The sequence below is a fragment of the Pleuronectes platessa genome, unplaced genomic scaffold, assembly GCF_947347685.1.
Source record: "Pleuronectes platessa unplaced genomic scaffold, fPlePla1.1 scaffold_35, whole genome shotgun sequence".
Taxonomy (NCBI): domain Eukaryota; kingdom Metazoa; phylum Chordata; class Actinopteri; order Pleuronectiformes; family Pleuronectidae; genus Pleuronectes; species Pleuronectes platessa.
The window spans coordinates 445,921-465,871 of NW_026518871.1; the positions used below are offsets into that span (position 1 = coordinate 445,921).

Below are 19,951 nucleotides of genomic sequence, written 5' to 3' on the forward strand. Positions count from 1 at the left end.
GCACTGACATTACCCCACGCACACGGTGTGCAAAAACAAGATCATTTGGACTAAAGCCAGTACTTTCATGAGTGACCCCCCTGGCTGCTAACATCAGCCATGGCAGGCCCTCCTCCCAATCGCAACCTAACTCGACACAATATGCACGAAGCAGTGATTTCAGCGTTGAATGAAAGCGCTCCAAAGCACCTTGGCTCTGAGGGTGATAAGCGGTTGCCAGATTTTGCTTAACCCCCAATTGCCTGAGAACGTCTTTGAACAATTTTGATGTAAAGTTACTCCCACGATCAGATTGAACAACTTTCGGCAACCCGAAAGTTGAAATAAATTGACTCAGTGCTTTCACAATTGCTTTCGTGTTAATAGAACGTAATGGAAAAGCAGCTGGGTAGCGAGTGGTCTGGCACATAACCGTGAGCAGGTACTCACAGCCTGTTTTAGAGCGAGGTAGAGGCCCAACATTGTCAATGATAAGGTGCTCAAAAGGTTGACTTGCAGTCGGAATCGGACGCAACGGAGCCGGCTTCAACGTCACATTGGGTTTCCCTGTCAGTTGACATGTTATGCATGTTTTGACAAAACTGGCAACGTCGCGCTTAACTCGCGGCCAGTGGAAATAGCGCAAAATGCGATCATACGTTTTCTGTACACCGGCATGACCAGCGAGCTTATCATGAGCGGTTTCGAGTACCAGCGGACGAAACTTAGCAGGCACCACCACCTGGACAATTGGATCACCAACAAAACAATCGGCGTGAGGAGACCATTTCCTCAACAACACGCCGTCTTTAATGAAGTAGCCCCCAGCCTTATTCCGAATTTCATTGTCAACGAGTTCAAACAGCGATTTCAATGTCTCATCTGATTTCTGCTCTTCTGCCAATTCCTCACGTGATACAGAGACCGGATAATCCGCGAGCGAAAAAGATTTTGATTTAGTTGACTGCACTCTGTCAGTCTCAGTCTTTAGACTGGCAGAGCGAGTAACTACACATGCGGTAAACACCTTTGGATACTTTTTCGCACTCTCGTCGGTGGACAGCGGCTCTTCAGTAACCACCAGAGGAGAAGACGTATCTGACCAGATGCGTCTACCTGCCAGCTGGTTCCCAAGCACCAATGAGATCCCTTCAATAGGAAGTGCAGGCCGAACCATCGGCGTCGGCAGACCCTTTTCACCGGGGCACGTGCCCCGTTGTGGATCTGCGGTGCCTGGGTATGCCTGGGGCACTGATTTTTTAATTAATTAATTTATTTATACCTTTAATTTTTTTTTATTTAAGTCTGACTCATCTGGCAATCTACAGAATGCATGCTAGCATTTTTTTTTCTTAAAATAGGCCTATAGACTACCACTTTCGTTAGAATTTAAGTCCGACATACGGACAGAGTAATTAGAATCCACTTGCGGCCACTCGGAGCATGTTGCAGCCGGAGAGTTGCCTGTAACACAGAGCCAGGAGTTGTCCAGCACAGCGTCAGCGACCATTCACTCCGGCCGGCGTGAAGTGAAGTAAACAGTAAGCGTTACATTTTTATCCTCTGGAAGCATAGAATGTCTAACAAATGTGTATGCCTTTCATCAAATAAGGTGAAGGGGCGTCTCTGAAGTGGTGTTATTAGCTAATGTGGTCACGTCTGTCGTTATGCTATAGTAGCCAGACAGTTCGCTAATATATTAAACTGTAGCGATAACTGTTTAAGCTGGACCTGTTGATCGGAGAAGATCACAAATGTCGGGTTCACACTACATGCCATCTTATGGTGTTTCTCGATTCTTTACGTTCATGTTTTCAGGGGGTGATGATCCCGTGATGGGGTATCCAAGTTGTCTTGTCAGCTTAGTTAGCTAGCTATCGGCATACTGTATAAGACATCTTCTCAAGTTGCCTGGAACCAATGGCACCGATGTTATACTAGCGCAATTTATAACAGAATACAACACTCGGAGGTGGAAGCTGTTTTGTACGCTGTTGCTTTTAAAAATAGCCCAGTGCATGCTTAAATAAGCAGGCTGGCTTAAGCAGCTCAAGCACACGTTGGTCTCAAAGTTGAAAATGAATGATTCTGAAATTATTCTCATTCTGGTGTTTTCTGCTCGAGTAGGCCTACAGACAAAAGCACAGACATTAAGGGGGCATGATGACATACAGGTGGTTACTTTCAAGACAGTAGAAACATAATGTAGAAAAAACAAACAATTGATAGGTATCATTCATAGCATGCATATAGACGAATGTCCTGTTTTTACTATTCGTTTTTTTGGTGTGTCAGGTATGTAGAGAGTTATGGAAGAAGTATGTTGTACTAGTAGGCTATGTTATTTTATGATCTTTTGCTGGCATTGAATTATTTGTTATCTCAGTGACCGGAACTAGATATAACAGCCTACTGTATTAGTTATGATTTTGATCTCAATTCAACTCAAACAACATTGTTCTTGTAGATGGACATCAGAAAGTTATTCGCTCGGAGCAGGGATAAAGCAGCAAGGAGAAATGAGAGAGCTACGCTAGGTAACAAGGCAATGCAAACCACTTTTAGGTAACAACCCAGTTGAGTTGACCACTGGTCACTAGCCCAAGCCTAACAGTTACATATCTGTCCAGACAAAGAGGAGCAGCAGAGTGCCGGAGGAGGTGACGGAGGAGTTGAAGGAAAAGGTGAAGGAGAGAGGGATGTTGATGAGCACGAGCAGAGGTGATATGACTATTACTTTCATATTAATTAGGAATAACTGCAAACAGGTTATACACAAGTAACTTTACATATGCATATATACAAATCTAGATAGTGAAAATGCAGACAGGAGACTGTAATATGTTCTTGTTGCTTCAAGACTCAGTGCAGCAGAGTGCAGAGGAGAGGAGCAGATTGAAGGGACGCAGGTAGAGTTGGCATTGAGAGATGACACTGACAGGTGAGACTCAGCTTAGATTTGATTAATTTTATTTGAACTTGTAATGGTTATCTGAGGTAACCATTGATCATATGATTTTTTGTATGTTGCACCAGACAGGAGAATCAGAGGGCAGAAGAGAATGAGCTGGTTGAGGCAGGGGAAATGCAGAGAGAGAAGGAAGGACAACAGGAGACAGACAGGCCAGAGAGATCACACCCCAGATATGAGACTGAGAAAACAGTTGCCACAGTGGCAGAGAACATTAGACTGGGGGCAAGAGAAAAAAGCAGTGTCCACAATGTTGAGGGACATACAAGTGATCTTGGGGGAAAGGAGTCTGGCCCAAACCAAGTTAAGTTGTCAAAATATCCCCAGCACAACTTTGGTGCCAAGAATCGATCCTTTAACGCCAACTGGTTTGAAAGCTTTACATGGCTGGAATATTCCAAGTCTAAAGATGCAGCCTTGTGTTTTCCCTGTAGAATATTTGGGAAACATTTGAAGAATGACACCTTTGTAAACACTGGCTTTCAAAATTGGAAAAAAGCTCTGGATGTCTATAGAGAGCATGAGAAATCACCAGCCCATAAGGCAAGCATGGAGTCTTGGTGTAGTTATAAAGCCAGTGCGGCTCATGGCAGTGTTGTCGAGCAGTTGGATTCTGCAAGTGAGCGTGAAATCAAAGAGAGACGCGAGTACCTCAGCCGGGTTGTGGCTGTTACCAAGTTTTTGGGTAAACAAAATATCCCATTCCGTGGCCATGATGAGGGCATGTCCAGCGACAACCAGGGAAACTTTCTGGAGTGTATGAACCTCTTGAAAGAGTTTGATCCTTTTCTTCAGGCATATTCACCACCATCTCACAGTACATACTTATCACCTTCATCCCAAAATGAGGTCATTCAATGCTGTGCCCAAGAGATAGTAAAAGCTATCAGTCAAGAAATAAAGGAGGCTGGAATGTTTTCAGTAATGGCAGATGAAGCGAGAGATGGCACCACTGAGCAGCTAGCTGTGTGTGTTCGTTATGTTGCTGGGGGGAGTGTGAAAGAGCATTTGCTAGCCATGACAGATTTGAAAGGGTTTGACGCAGAGTCCATTACCACTGCAATTGAAGATCAGCTAAGATTGAATGGCTTAGATCATGTGAAGGTGGTTGCACAGGCTTATGATGGCGCCTCAGTCATGAGTGGGACTGTTGGAGGGGTCCAAGCTAAGTTCAGAGAGAACCATCCCATGGCCATTTATGTGCATTGCTATGCACATCAATTGAATTTAGTGCTGTGTTGCACATGTCAAGCCATACCAGAGGCCAGGAATTTATTTGACCTCATGCAGAATGTGTATACATTCTTTTCAGTCTCCCTTGTTAACCACGACAAGTTTAAGGAGACCCAGAAACAGCTTGGCCTACAGCCTTCTGAGCTGGTACAGCTGTCCAAGACCCGATGGTCGTGCCAGCTGAGGTCAATCAACGCTATGATAGAGAATTTCCCCGCAGTTCTCACGTGCCTGTCCAACATCAGCAACCCCACGGCTGTGGGTTTGCATGCCAACCTTGCCAGGTTCACCACAATTTATCTGTTGATGGTCTTCAAGACTTTTTTGTCTGTGACAGAAAGTCTTCATAAATACCTGCAAAGTGAAACTGTGGACCTGGCAAAAGCAGAGGAATTTAAATGCGCTGTGTGTGCCACTCTAAAAGAAATGCGCACTGACCCCAAAGCGACGGAGGTATATGACCGTGCAAAGGCCTTGTGCGAAACGCACCAAATCCCTGAGTCATGTGTTCCAAGACAAAGGCAAAAGCAAAGACGCCTGGAGGAGTAAATAGTCGAGTCTAGTTGTGGGGCAGCGAGTGACCTAGGCAATGCTGAAAAATTGAGAACAAATGTCTACCTACCTTGCCTAGACAGGATGATTGCGGAGCTGGAGCAACGCTTTTCATCTCTGAACAGCGTTGTTCTGAAGGGTGTTCAGGCCTGTAACCCAGGCTCGAGCACCTTTCTCAAAGAGGAGGACCTCAGAGGTCTCGCAGATCACTACAATGTTGATCTTAAACAAGAGGAGGTGTGGGTAGCGAAACATTACCTGGACAGAAAGCAGGAGAGCCTGCCAATTACTGACATGCAATGTCTTTTCGGTTTACTCGATAATGTCATGTTCCCTACACTGACACAGGTCATTAAAATATGTCTGACCATTCCTGTGTCCAGCTGCAGTTGTGAAAGGACATTCAGCGTACTGAGACGCCTTCACACTTGGTTGAGGAGCACAATGGGGCAAGATAGGCTTCATCATCTTGCCATCATGTCGGTTGAGCGAGGAGAACTCTCCAAATTAAGCCAGTCACAATTGATCGACAGCTTCGCAAAAATGAAGCAGAGGCGCTACCGTTTACTGTTAAAAAAATGAACAGCTCCCCTATCTTTCTGGCCATGATATACACACCTCATAGGATCATCACCATCACACATAGGATGGTCTGAAATAGAAATGATAAACACAGACATGTATGTATGTAGAGGTGTTTTTTTGTTTTTCCTTTTACAGTTGCACATTTCAAGTTTTCAGTTTTCAAGTTCATGTTTGCTGACAGATATTTATTCATGTTTGATGAAGATACGCTTTATGATAATAAATAAGTGCTATAAAATATTTGCTTGCGTGCTTGCATTAATTATCTGTGCCCATGCTTTTTTTAAATAAATAATTGCCCAAAATTTTTTTAGCTCGCGCGCTTCGCGCGCTCACATTTTTTTTTCGGTGCCCTATTGTGCCCCTGTATGGTATTGGGTGAGCTGACGCCCCTGGGCCGAACACCAAGCTCCACGTTACCCTCCACTAGCTCATACTCCAGAGAGACATTATGCAACGGCACTGAAATTGTGTTTAAGCCAATTCCACGAATTAACAGCGAATTTCCCGTGTAAGACTCATTAGAGAAAGGCAACACCGACCCTAATATGAACGACCCACTAGCCCCAGTATCCCTCAAAATTTTCACTCAGACTTTATGACCACCAACAAGTGACACAAAGCCATCAGAGATGAATGGGTCAAACGTCACCTCGCGGTCTGCCACACACGCAGAGGCGCACGCCAGCCTGTGGTCAGGCACTGGAACAGCCAGGATCGAAGCCTCAGCAGTCGTGTTAAACAATTGAGCTTTCTTTGCTTTGAGCACTGGACATTGCCTCAACCAATGACCTTTTTCAAAACAATAACCACACGTATCCTTATCCAGAGCAGGCCTTTGCATCGGCTGATATCTTTGAGCAGACCGCTGCTCCTGAGCTTGAGGCACCGGTATAACATTAGGCCATGACCGAAAATTACCTCTATCCATTTTTGTACGATCTAAACGTGAACGGTGCGTCAGCTCCCATTCATCAGCCAGCACGGCTGCCTCAGAAGCAGTGCGCACCTTACGCTCCACAATGTACGTAGCGACACCTTCGGAGAGCGTGTTCTTATACTGTTCTAACAAAAATAGATCGACTAACTCATCCAATGTAGTAATATTTTCGGATCTCCGCCAACGAGCAAACTGCAAAGTTAAAGCTCTCACGAAATCAACATTCGTTTGCTCGTATATCCTCCGGACACTGCGGAACAGAACACGGTAAGCCTCTGGCACCAGCTCGTATGCTTTAAGCACTGCAGCTTTCACTTTATCATAAACCTGACTGTCTGCCACAGACAGTGCCGCATAGGCGAGCTGAGCGCGGCCGGTCAACACACACTGGAGGAGCAAGGTCCTCTCCACATCTGACCAACTGTGCGCATCAGCTACCCGCTCGAACAATTGAAAAAAAGTGTCCACATCAGCCTCTCTAAACGGTGGAACTAACCGAATCTTCCTTTCAACATCTAAATTTGCCGTAGGTGCCTGGCCACCTGGAATTCTACCCTCCCGCAGTAAATTGATGCGCTGTTGCTCTTGATCCAGCTTTATTTTCTCAACCTCTTGTGTGAGACGGATTTTCTCAAGCTCCGTACGTTGCTCTCTATCAAGGCAATTTTTCTCAAACTCCTGCGTGAGACGGATTTTCTCAAAATCCGTCTCCCGCTGCATGACCAGCAGAGCCTTTTGCTCCTCAAAAGTAAACGCTTGTGGTGCAGGTGGTTCAGATGGTGTCGCTGTAGTTATAAGCACCTGCTGATCCACTAACCCGGCCACAACTACACACCTAACGCTCTCTTTTAATCTCCTTTGTATCACGGAAACGACGATGTTATAATTGTCCGCAACCTCGATTAACTGGTCTTTAGTTAACGAGTTTAATAATTCAGCCGAAGGAGTTTGGATAAAACCAGTCACAATTTTTGACGCCATATTCAAACAAAATCAATATTCCCCAATTAACCTTTGATTTGCTACAGAGATCAACAAATTACCCCAGTACCTATCTCAGCAGTAGACCCTGCTTTTCTTCAGGTGGCGTGAGACCGGGGATTTTAAGCACGGAGCCCGTAAATCCAAACAAATCACCGGTTGATAGTGACTCAGTGGAAATCGGAAGTGCCCCCGAGACAACCGCTCTAGATCTTCTGCCACCCAAAAACAACAAACAAAAATAAAAAAAACCACGCATCCGAAGACACGCACTAATCCTAATCAAGGTAATTTATTGATCCGATTTTATAAATCCAAGTTAATCAAAAATCATAACAAGATGACGCTTTACGTACCCAAGAACATTTACTGGTGTTTTAGACGAGCCCCCATATGTCACAACCTAGGGTGGGAATGACATACAAAACACGGACGTGGTACCAGGTAATACTAAGGTTTTCTTTCAGATTTCGTTCCCTACAATTGTTCAGCCCAAGTCAAGTTAACAAAAACGTCTGCAACCAATCAATACACGACGCACAGGTACGAAACAAAAGATTAACACAACACCCCCGCTGCTGGGCCAAGACCAGCCTCCAGCCGTCTCTGCTGCAGGTCCAACAACCCCGATGGAGGAGGAGCCAGAGCCTTTTAACCAGTCCGGGACCTGCGCGCCGGGTGCACCCAGTTACAGCTCATCAGCCAATCTGCATACAGCGATCAGAGGGCACAAACAGGGGGTTAGATACAATACCGGCACAGGCCAACAGGCCGTCACAGCGCTGGAAACGGTGAGATAAGCCTATTTTTGCAACTTTGGTTAAAATCTTCATTTTTTCATCACAGATATGCCCAAGGTGCACAAAAGTGCTGGAAACGGTGAGATAAGCCTAATTTTGCAACAATGTTTAAGGTTTGGAGGTTTCATAGACTAAAGTTGAAAATCAGTGGTTTGACTGCCATAATGAAATAGGGTCACTAATCAACGTGTTTTCTCAAAAGGCCTTCAGTCAAATTCCTTGATACTTAAAATGCATACAGTGGATTATAATAATGAAAAAGGATAATTTGAAATCTTGGTTTCAACTCTAAAGGAACTCTTTAAAAAAAAGATTTTAAGTTTTGGAAACCCCAATGAAAAAGTAGCAACTGCACGGTTTCTACTGTCAGATTGGCTCTAAGTGCCAAAAAGTGCTGGAAACGGGGAGATAAGCCTATTTTTGCAACTTTGGTTAAAATCTTAAATTTTTCATCACAGATGTGCCCAAGATGCCCAAAAGCGCTGGAAACGGTGAGATAAGCCTATTTTTGCAACTATGGTTAAAATCTTAAATTTTTCATCACATATGTGCCCAATATGCGCAAAAGCGCTGGAAACGGTGAGATAAGCCTATTTTTGCAACTTTGGTTAAAATCTTCATTTTTTCATCACAGATATGCCCAAGGTGCACAAAAGTGCTGGAAACGGTGAGATAAGCCTAATTTTGCAACAATGTTTAAGGTTTGGAGGTTTCATAGACTAAAGTTGAAAATCAATGGTTTGACTGCCATAATGAAATAGGGTCACTAATCAACGTGTTTTCTCAAAAGGCCTTCAGTCAAATTCCTTGATACTTAAAATGCATACAGTGGATTATAATAATGAAAAAGGATAATTTGAAATCTTGGTTTCAACTCTAAAGGAACTCTTTAAAAAACAGATTTTAAGTTTTGGAAACCCCAATGAAAAAGTAGCAACTGCACGGTTTTTACTGTCAGATTGGCTCTAAGTGCCAAAAATTGCTGGAAACGGGGAGATAAGCCTATTTTTCCAACAATGGTTAAAATCTTCAATTTTTCATCACAGATGTGCCCAAGATGCACAAAAGCGCTGGAAACGGTGAGATAAGCCTATTTTTGCAACTTTGGTTAAAATCTTAATTTTTTCATCACACATATGCCCAAGGTGCACAAAAGTGCTGGAAACGGTGAGATAAGCCTAATTTTGCAACTATGGTTAAAATCTTAAATTTTTCATCACAGATGTGCCCAATATGCGCAAAAGCGCTGGAAACGGTGAGAAAACCCTATTTTTGCAACTATGGTTAAAATCTTAAATTTTTCATCACAGATGTGCCCAAGATGCGCAAAAGCGCTGGAAACGGTGAGATAAACCTATTTTTGCAACTATAATTAAAATCTTAAATTTTTCATCACAAATGTGCCCAAGATGCCCAAAGGCACTGGAAACTGTGAGATAAGCCTATTTTTGCAACTTTGGTTAAAATCTTAAATTTTTCATCACAGATGTGCCCAATATGCGCAAAAGCGCTGGAAACGGTGAGAAAACCCTATTTTTGCAACTATGGTTAAAATCTTAAATTTTTCATCACAGATGTGCCCAAGATGCGCAAAAGCGCTGGAAACGGTGAGATAAACCTATTTTTGCAACTATAATTAAAATCTTAAATTTTTCATCACAAATGTGCCCAAGATGCCCAAAGGCACTGGAAACTGTGAGATAATACTATTTTTGCAACTTTGGTTAAAATCTTCATTTTTTCATCACAGATATGCCCAAGGTGCACAAAAGTGCTGGAAACGGTGAGATAAGCCTAATATTGCAACAATGTTTAAGGTTTGGAGGTTTCATAGACTAAAGTTGAAAATCAGTGGTTTGACTGCCATAATGAAATAGGGTCACTAATCAACGTGTTTTCTCAAAAGGCCTTCAGTCAAATTCCTTGATACTTAAAATGCATACAGTGGATTATAATAATGAAAAAGGATAATTTGAAATCTTGGTTTCAACTCTAGAGGAACTCTTTAAAAAAAAGATTTGAAGTTTTGGAAACCCCAATGAAAAAGTAGCAACTGCACGGTTTCTACTGTCAGATTGGCTCTAAGTGCCAAAAAGTGCTGGAAACAGGGAGATAAGCCTATTTTTGCAACTTTGGTTAAAATCATAAATTTTTCATCACAGATGTGCCCAAGATGCGCAAAAGCGCTGGAAACGGTGAGATAAGCCTATTTTTGCAACTTTGGTTAAATCTTAAATTTTTCATCACAGATGTGCCCAAGATGCGCAAAAGCGCTGGAAACGGTGAGATAAGCCTATTTTTTCAACTTTGGTTAAAATCTTCATTTTTTCATCACAGATATGCCCAAGATGCACAAAAGTGCTGGAAACGGTGAGATAAGCCTAATTTTGCAACAATGTTTAAGGTTTGGAGGTTTCATAGACTAAAGTTGAAAATCAGTGGTTTGACTGCCATAATGAAATAGGGTCACTAATCAACGTGTTTTCTCAAAAGGCCTTCAGTCAAATTCCTTGATACTTAAAATGCATACAGTGGATTATAATAATGAAAAAGGATAATTTGAAATCTTGGTTTCAACTCTAAAGGAACTCTTTAAAAAAAAGATTTTAAGTTTTGGAAACCCCAATGAAAAAGTAGCAACTGCACGGTTTCTACTGTCAGATTGGCTCTAAGTGCCAAAAAGTGCTGGAAACGGAGAGATAAGCCTATTTTTGCAACTTTGGTTAAAATATTAAATTTTTCATCACAGATGTGCCCAAGATGCCCAAAAGCGCTGGAAACGGTGAGATAAGCCTATTTTTGCAACTATGGTTAAAATCGTAAATTTTTCATCACAGATGTGCCCAATATGCGCAAAAGCGCTGGAAACGGTGAGAAAACCCTATTTTTGCAACTATGGTTAAAATCTTAAATTTTTCATCACAGATGTGCCCAAGATGCGCAAAAGCGCTGGAAACGGTGAGATAAACCTATTTTTGCAGCTATAATTAAAATCTTAAATTTTTCATCACAAATGTGCCCAAGATGCCCAAAGGCACTGGAAACTGTGAGATAAGCCTATTTTTGCAACTTTGGTTAAAATCTTAAATTTTTCATCACAGATGTGCCCAATATGCGCAAAAGCGCTGGAAACGGTGAGAAAACCCTATTTTTGCAACTATGTTTAAAATCTTAAATTTTTCATCACAGATGTGCCCAAGATGCGCAAAAGCGCTGGAAACGGTGAGATAAACCTATTTTTGCAACTATAATTAAAATCTTAAATTTTTCATCACAAATGTGCCCAAGATGCCCAAAGGCACTGGAAACTGTGAGATAAGCCTATTTTTGCAACTTTGGTTAAAATCTTCATTTTTTCATCACAGATATAACCAAGGTGCACAAAAGTGCTGGAAACGGTGAGATAAGCCTAATTTTGCAACAATGTTTAAGGTTTGGAGGTTTCATAGACTAAAGTTGAAAATCAGTGGTTTGACTGCCATAATGAAATAGGGTCACTAATCAACGTGTTTTCTCAAAAGGCCTTCAGTCAAATTCCTTGATACTTAAAATGCATACAGTGGATTATAAGAATGAAAAAGGATAATTTGAAATCTTGGTTTCAACTCTAGAGGAACTCTTTAAAAAAAAGATTTGAAGTTTTGGAAACCCCAATGAAAAAGTAGCAACTGCACGGTTTCTACTGTCAGATTGGCTCTAAGTGCCAAAAAGTGCTGGAAACAGGGAGATCAGCCTATTTTTGCAACTTTGGTTAAAATCATACATTTTTCATCACAGATGTGCCCAAGATGCGCAAAAGCGCTGGAAACGGTGAGATAAGCCTATTTTTGCAACTTTGGTTAAATCTTAAATTTTTCATCACAGATGTGCCCAAGATGCGCAAAAGCGCTGGAAACGGTGAGATAAGCCTATTTTTGCAACTTTGGTTAAAATCTTCATTTTTTCATCACAGATATGCCCAAGGTGCACAAAAGTGCTGGAAACGGTGAGATAAGCCTAATTTTGCAACAATGTTTAAGGTTTGGAGGTTTCATAGACTAAAGTTGAAAATCAGTGGTTTGACTGCCATAATGAAATAGGGTCACTAATCAACGTGTTTTCTCAAAAGGCCTTCAGTCAAATTCCTTGATACTTAAAATGCATACAGTGGATTATAATAATGAAAAAGGATAATTTGAAATCTTGGTTTCAACTCTAAAGGAACTCTTTAAAAAAAAGATTTTAAGTTTTGGAAACCCCAATGAAAAAGTAGCAACTGCACGGTTTCTACTGTCAGATTGGCTCTAAGTGCCAAAAAGTGCTGGAAACGGAGAGATAAGCCTATTTTTGCAACTTTGGTTAAAATATTAAATTTTTCATCACAGATGTGCCCAAGATGCCCAAAAGCGCTGGAAACGGTGAGATAAGCCTATTTTTGCAACTATGGTTAAAATCTTAAATTTTTCATCACAGATGTGCCCAATATGCGCAAAAGCGCTGGAAACGGTGAGAAAACCCTATTTTTGCAACTATGGTTAAAATCTTAAATTTTTCATCACAGATGTGCCCAAGATGCGCAAAAGCGCTGGAAACGGTGAGATAAACCTATTTTTGCAACTATAATTAAAATCTTAAATTTTTCATCACAAATGTGCCCAAGATGCCCAAAGGCACTGGAAACTGTGAGATAAGCCTATTTTTGCAACTTTGGTTAAAATCTTAAATTTTTCATCACAGATGTGCCCAATATGCGCAAAAGCGCTGGAAACGGTGAGAAAACCCTATTTTTGCAACTATGGTTAAAATCTTAAATTTTTCATCACAGATGTGCCCAAGATGCGCAAAAGCGCTGGAAACGGTGAGATAAACCTATTTTTGCAACTATGGTTAAAATCTTAAATTTTTCATCACAGATGTGCCCAATATGCGCAAAAGCGCTGGAAACGGTGAGAAAACCCTATTTTTGCAACTATGGTTAAAATCTTAAATTTTTCATCACAGATGTGCCCAAGATGCGCAAAAGCGCTGGAAACGGTGAGATAAACCTATTTTTGCAGCTATAATTAAAATCTTAAATTTTTCATCACAAATGTGCCCAAGATGCCCAAAGGCACTGGAAACTGTGAGATAAGCCTATTTTTGCAACTTTGGTTAAAATCTTAAATTTTTCATCACAGATGTGCCCAATATGCGCAAAAGCGCTGGAAACGGTGAGAAAACCCTATTTTTGCAACTATGGTTAAAATCTTAAATTTTTCATCACAGATGTGCCCAAGATGCGCAAAAGCGCTGGAAACGGTGAGATAAACCTATTTTTGCAACTATAATTAAAATCTTAAATTTTTCATCACAAATGTGCCCAAGATGCCCAAAGGCACTGGAAACTGTGAGATAAGCCTATTTTTGCAACTTTGGTTAAAATCTTCATTTTTTCATCACAGATATGCCCAAGGTGCACAAAAGTGCTGGAAACGGTGAGATAAGCCTAATTTTGCAACAATGTTTAAGGTTTGGAGGTTTCATAGACTAAAGTTGAAAATCAGTGGTTTGACTGCCATAATGAAATAGGGTCACTAATCAACGTGTTTTCTCAAAAGGCCTTCAGTCAAATTCCTTGATACTTAAAATGCATACAGTGGATTATAATAATGAAAAAGGATAATTTGAAATCTTGGTTTCAACTCTAGAGGAACTCTTTAAAAAAAAGATTTGAAGTTTTGGAAACCCCAATGAAAAAGTAGCAACTGCACGGTTTCTACTGTCAGATTGGCTCTAAGTGCCAAAAAGTGCTGGAAACAGGGAGATAAGCCTATTTTTGCAACTTTGGTTAAAATCATACATTTTTCATCACAGATGTGCCCAAGATGCGCAAAAGCGCTGGAAACGGTGAGATAAGCCTATTTTTGCAACTTTGGTTAAATCTTAAATTTTTCATCACAGATGTGCCCAAGATGCGCAAAAGCGCTGGAAACGGTGAGATAAGCCTATTTTTGCAACTTTGGTTAAAATCTTCATTTTTTCATCACAGATATGCCCAAGATGCACAAAAGTGCTGGAAACGGTGAGATAAGCCTAATTTTGCAACAATGTTTAAGGTTTGGAGGTTTCATAGACTAAAGTTGAAAATCAGTGGTTTGACTGCCATAATGAAATAGGGTCACTAATCAACGTGTTTTCTCAAAAGGCCTTCAGTCAAATTCCTTGATACTTAAAATGCATACAGTGGATTATAAAAATGAAAAAGGATAATTTGAAATCTTGGTTTCAACTCTAGAGGAACTCTTTAAAAAAAAGATTTGAAGTTTTGGAAACCCCAATGAAAAAGTAGCAACTGCACGGTTTCTACTGTCAGATTGGCTCTAAGTGCCAAAAAGTGCTGGAAACAGGGAGATAAGCCTATTTTTGCAACTTTGGTTAAAATCTTAAATTTTTCATCACAGATGTGCCCAAGATGCCCAAAAGCGCTGGAAAGGGGGAGATAAGCCTTTTTTTGCAACTTTGGTTAAAATCTTAAATTTTTCATCACAGATGTGCCCAAGATGCGCAAAAGCGCTGGAAACGGTGAGATAAACCTATTTTTGCAACTATAATTAAAATCTTAAATTTTTCATCACAAATGTGCCCAAGATGCCCAAAGGCGCTGGAAACGGTGAGATAAGCATATTTTTGCAACTTTGGTTAAAATCTTCATTTTTTCATCACAGATATGCCCAAGGTGCACAAAAGTGCTGGAAACGGTGAGATAAGCCTAATTTTGCAACAATGTTTAAGGTTTGGAGGTTTCATAGACTAAAGTTGAAAATCAGTGGTTTGACTGCCATAATGAAATAGGGTCACTAATCAACGTGTTTTCTCAAAAGGCCTTCAGTCAAATTCCTTGATACTTAAAATGCATACAGTGGATTATAATAATGAAAAAGGATAATTTGAAATCTTGGTTTCAACTCTAAAGGAACTCTTTAAAAAAAAGATTTTAAGTTTTGGAAATCCCAATGAAAAAGTAGCAACTGCACGGTTTCTACTGTCAGATTGGCTCTAAGTGCCAAAAAGTGCTGGAAACGGAGAGATAAGCCTATTTTTGCAACTTTGGTTAAAATATTAAATTTTTCATCACAGATGTGCCCAAGATGCGCAAAAGCGCTGGAAACGGTGAGATAAACCTATTTTTGCAACTATAATTAAAATCTTAAATTTTTCATCACAAATGTGCCCAAGATGCCCAAAGGCACTGGAAACTGTGAGATAAGCCTATTTTTGCAACTTTGGTTAAAATCTTAAATTTTTCATCACAGATGTGCCCAATATGCGCAAAAGCGCTGGAAACGGTGAGAAAACCCTATTTTTGCAACTATGGTTAAAATCTTAAATTTTTCATCACAGATGTGCCCAAGATGCGCAAAAGCGCTGGAAACGGTGAGATAAACCTATTTTTGCAACTATAATTAAAATCTTAAATTTTTCATCACAAATGTGCCCAAGATGCCCAAAGGCACTGGAAACTGTGAGATAAGCCTGTTTTTGCAACTTTGGTTAAAATCTTCATTTTTTCATCACAGATATGCCCAAGGTGCACAAAAGTGCTGGAAACGGTGAGATAAGCCTAATTTTGCAACAATGTTTAAGGTTTGGAGGTTTCATAGACTAAAGTTGAAAATCAGTGGTTTGACTGCCATAATGAAATAGGGTCACTAATCAACGTGTTTTCTCAAAAGGCCTTCAGTCAAATTCCTTGATACTTAAAATGCATACAGTGGATTATAATAATGAAAAAGGATAATTTGAAATCTTGGTTTCAACTCTAGAGGAACTCTTTAAAAAAAAGATTTGAAGTTTTGGAAACCCCAATGAAAAAGTAGCAACTGCACGGTTTCTACTGTCAGATTGGCTCTAAGTGCCAAAAAGCGCTGGAAACGGTGAGAAAACCCTATTTTTGCAACAATGGTTAAAATCTTCAATTTTTCATCACAGATGTGCCCAATATGCGCAAAAGCGCTGGAAACGGTGAGAAAACCCTATTTTTGCAACTATGGTTAAAATCTTAAATTTTTCATCACAGATGTGCCCAAGATGCGCAAAAGCGCTGGAAACGGTGAGATAAACCTATTTTTGCAACTATAATTAAAATCTTAAATTTTTCATCACAAATGTGCCCAAGATGCCCAAAGGCACTGGAAACTGTGAGATAAGCCTATTTTTGCAACTTTGGTTAAAATCTTCATTTTTTCATCACAGATATGCCCAAGGTGCACAAAAGTGCTGGAAACGGTGAGATAAGCCTAATTTTGCAACAATGTTTAAGGTTTGGAGGTTTCATAGACTAAAGTTGAAAATCAGTGGTTTGACTGCCATAATGAAATAGGGTCACTAATCAACGTGTTTTCTCAAAAGGCCTTCAGTCAAATTCCTTGATACTTAAAATGCATACAGTGGATTATAATAATGAAAAAGGATAATTTATAATCTTGGTTTCAACTCTAAAGGAACTCTTTAAAAAAAAGATTTTAAGTTTTGGAAACCCCAATGAAAAAGTAGCAACTGCACGGTTTCTACTGTCAGATTGGCTCTAAGTGCCAAAAAGTGCTGGAAACGGAGAGATAAGCCTATTTTTGCAACTTTGGTTAAAATATTAAATTTTTCATCACAGATGTGCCCAAGATGCCCAAAAGCGCTGGAAACGGTGAGATAAGCCTATTTTTGCAACTATGGTTAAAATCTTAAATTTTTCATCACAGATGTGCCCAATATGCGCAAAAGCGCTGGAAACGGTGAGAAAACCCTATTTTTGCAACTATGGTTAAAATCTTAAATTTTTCATCACAGATGTGCCCAAGATGCGCAAAAGCGCTGGAAACGGTGAGATAAACCTATTTTTGCAGCTATAATGAAAATCTTAAATTTTTCATCACAAATGTGCCCAAGATGCCCAAAGGCACTGGAAACTGTGAGATAAGCCTATTTTTGCAACTTTGGTTAAAATCTTAAATTTTTCATCACAGATGTGCCCAATATGCGCAAAAGCGCTGGAAACGGTGAGAAAACCCTATTTTTGCAACTATGGTTAAAATCTTAAATTTTTCATCACAGATGTGCCCAAGATGCGCAAAAGCGCTGGAAACGGTGAGATAAACCTATTTTTGCAACTATAATTAAAATCTTAAATTTTTCATCACAAATGTGCCCAAGATGCCCAAAGGCACTGGAAACTGTGAGATAAGCCTATTTTTGCAACTTTGGTTAAAATCTTCATTTTTTCATCACAGATATGCCCAAGGTGCACAAAAGTGCTGGAAACGGTGAGATAAGCCTAATTTTGCAACAATGTTTAAGGTTTGGAGGTTTCATAGACTAAAGTTGAAAATCAGTGGTTTGACTGCCATAATGAAATAGGGTCACTAATCAACGTGTTTTCTCAAAAGGCCTTCAGTCAAATTCCTTGATACTTAAAATGCATACAGTGGATTATAATAATGAAAAAGGATAATTTGAAATCTTGGTTTCAACTCTAGAGGAACTCTTTAAAAAAAAGATTTGAAGTTTTGGAAACCCCAATGAAAAAGTAGCAACTGCACGGTTTCTACTGTCAGATTGGCTCTAAGTGCCAAAAAGTGCTGGAAACAGGGAGATAAGCCTATTTTTGCAACTTTGGTTAAAATCTTAAATTTTTCATCACAGATGTGCCCAAGATGCCCAAAAGCGCTGGAAAGGGGGAGATAAGCCTTTTTTTGCAACTTTGGTTAAAATCTTAAATTTTTCATCACAAATGTGCCCAAGATGCCCAAAGGCGCTGGAAACGGTGAGATAAGCCTATTTTTGCAACTTTGGTTAAAATCTTCATTTTTTCATCACAGATATGCCCAAGGTGCACAAAAGTGCTGGAAACGGTGAGATAAGCCTAATTTTGCAACAATGTTTAAGGTTTGGAGGTTTCATAGACTAAAGTTGAAAATCAGTGGTTTGACTGCCATAATGAAATAGGGTCACTAATCAACGTGTTTTCTCAAAAGGCCTTCAGTCAAATTCCTTGATACTTAAAATGCATACAGTGGATTATAATAATGAAAAAGGATAATTTGAAATCTTGGTTTCAACTCTAAAGGAACTCTTTAAAAAAAAGATTTTAAGTTTTGGAAACCCCAATGAAAAAGTAGCAACTGCACGGTTTCTACTGTCAGATTGGCTCTAAGTGCCAAAAAGTGCTGGAAACGGAGAGATAAGCCTATTTTTGCAACTTTGGTTAAAATATTAAATTTTTCATCACAGATGTGCCCAAGATGCCCAAAAGCGCTGGAAACGGTGAGATAAGCCTATTTTTGCAACTATGGTTAAAATCTTAAATTTTTCATCACAGATGTGCCCAATATGCGCAAAAGCGCTGGAAACGGTGAGAAAACCCTATTTTTGCAACTATGGTTAAAATCTTAAATTTTTCATCACAGATGTGCCCAAGATGCGCAAAAGCGCTGGAAACGGTGAGATAAACCTATTTTTGCAACTATAATTAAAATCTTAAATTTTTCATCACAAATGTGCCCAAGATGCCCAAAGGCACTGGAAACTGTGAGATAAGCCTATTTTTGCAACTTTGGTTAAAATCTTAAATTTTTCATCACAGATGTGCCCAAGATGCCCAAAAGCGCTGGAAACGGTGAGATAAGCCTATTTTTGCAACTTTGGTTAAATCTTAAATTTTTCATCACAGATGTGCCCAAGATGCGCAAAAGCGCTGGAAACGGTGAGATAAGCCTATTTTTGCAACTTTGGTTAAAATCTTCATTTTTTCATCACAGATATGCCCAAGATGCACAAAAGTGCTGGAAACGGTGAGATAAGCCTAATTTTGCAACAATGTTTAAGGTTTGGAGGTTTCATAGACTAAAGTTGAAAATCAGTGGTTTGACTGCCATAATGAAATAGGGTCACTAATCAACGTGTTTTCTCAAAAGGCCTTCAGTCAAATTCCTTGATACTTAAAATGCATACAGTGGATTATGATAATGAAAAAGGATAATTTTAAATCTTGGTTTCAACTCTAAAGGAACTCTTTAAAAAAAAGATTTTAAGTTTTGGAAACCCCAATGAAAAAGTAGCAACTGCACGGTTTCTACTGTCAGATTGGCTCTAAGTGCCAAAAAGTGCTGGAAACGGAGAGATAAGCCTATTTTTGCAACTTTGGTTAAAATATTAAATTTTTCATCACAGATGTGCCTAAGATGCCCAAAAGCGCTGGAAACGGTGAGATAAGCCTATTTTTGCAACTATGGTTAAAATCTTAAATTTTTCATCACAGATGTGCCCAATATGCGCAAAAGCGCTGGAAACGGTGAGAAAACCCTATTTTTGCAACTATGGTTAAAATCTTAAATTTTTCATCACAGATGTGCCCAAGATGCGCAAAAGCGCTGGAAACGGTGAGATAAGCCTATTTTTGCAACTGTGGTTAAAATCTTAAATTTTTCATCACAAATGTGCCCAAGATGCCCAAAGGCACTGGAAACTGTGAGATAAGCCTATTTTTGCAACTTTGGTTAAAATCTTCATTTTTTCATCACAGATATGCCCAAGGTGCACAAAAGTGCTGGAAACGGTGAGATAAGCCTAATTTTGCAACAATGTTTAAGGTTTGGAGGTTTCATAGACTAAAGTTGAAAATCAGTGGTTTGACTGCCATAATGAAATAGGGTCACTAATCAACGTGAGGCCTTCAGTCAAATTCCTTGATACTTAAAATGCATACAGTGGATTATAATAATGAAAAAGGATAATTTGAAATCTTGGTTTCAACTCTAGAGGAACTCTTTAAAAAAAAGTTTTGAAGTTTTGGAAACCCCAATGAAAAAGTAGCAACTGCACGGTTTCTACTGTCAGATTGGCTCTAAGTGCCAAAAAGTGCTGGAAACAGGGAGATAAGCCTATTTTTGCAACTTTGGTTAA

The 19,951-nt window shown here is 39.8% G+C and overlaps 1 protein-coding gene across 1 annotated transcript; it reads left to right on the forward strand.

The window, feature by feature from the left end:
- The first annotated feature begins 1,743 nt into the window (after positions 1-1,743).
- Positions 1,744-5,130, forward strand: LOC128436296 (uncharacterized). The gene is made up of 8 exons (XM_053418091.1): positions 1,744-2,516; positions 2,610-2,700; positions 2,840-2,920; positions 3,016-3,318; positions 3,544-3,707; positions 4,263-4,441; positions 4,883-4,978; positions 5,119-5,130. Exons 1-8 carry the CDS (start codon positions 2,447-2,449, stop codon positions 5,128-5,130), a joined length of 996 nt encoding a protein of 331 aa, XP_053274066.1. The 5' UTR covers positions 1,744-2,446.
- Positions 5,131-19,951: the final 14,821 nt, after the last annotated feature.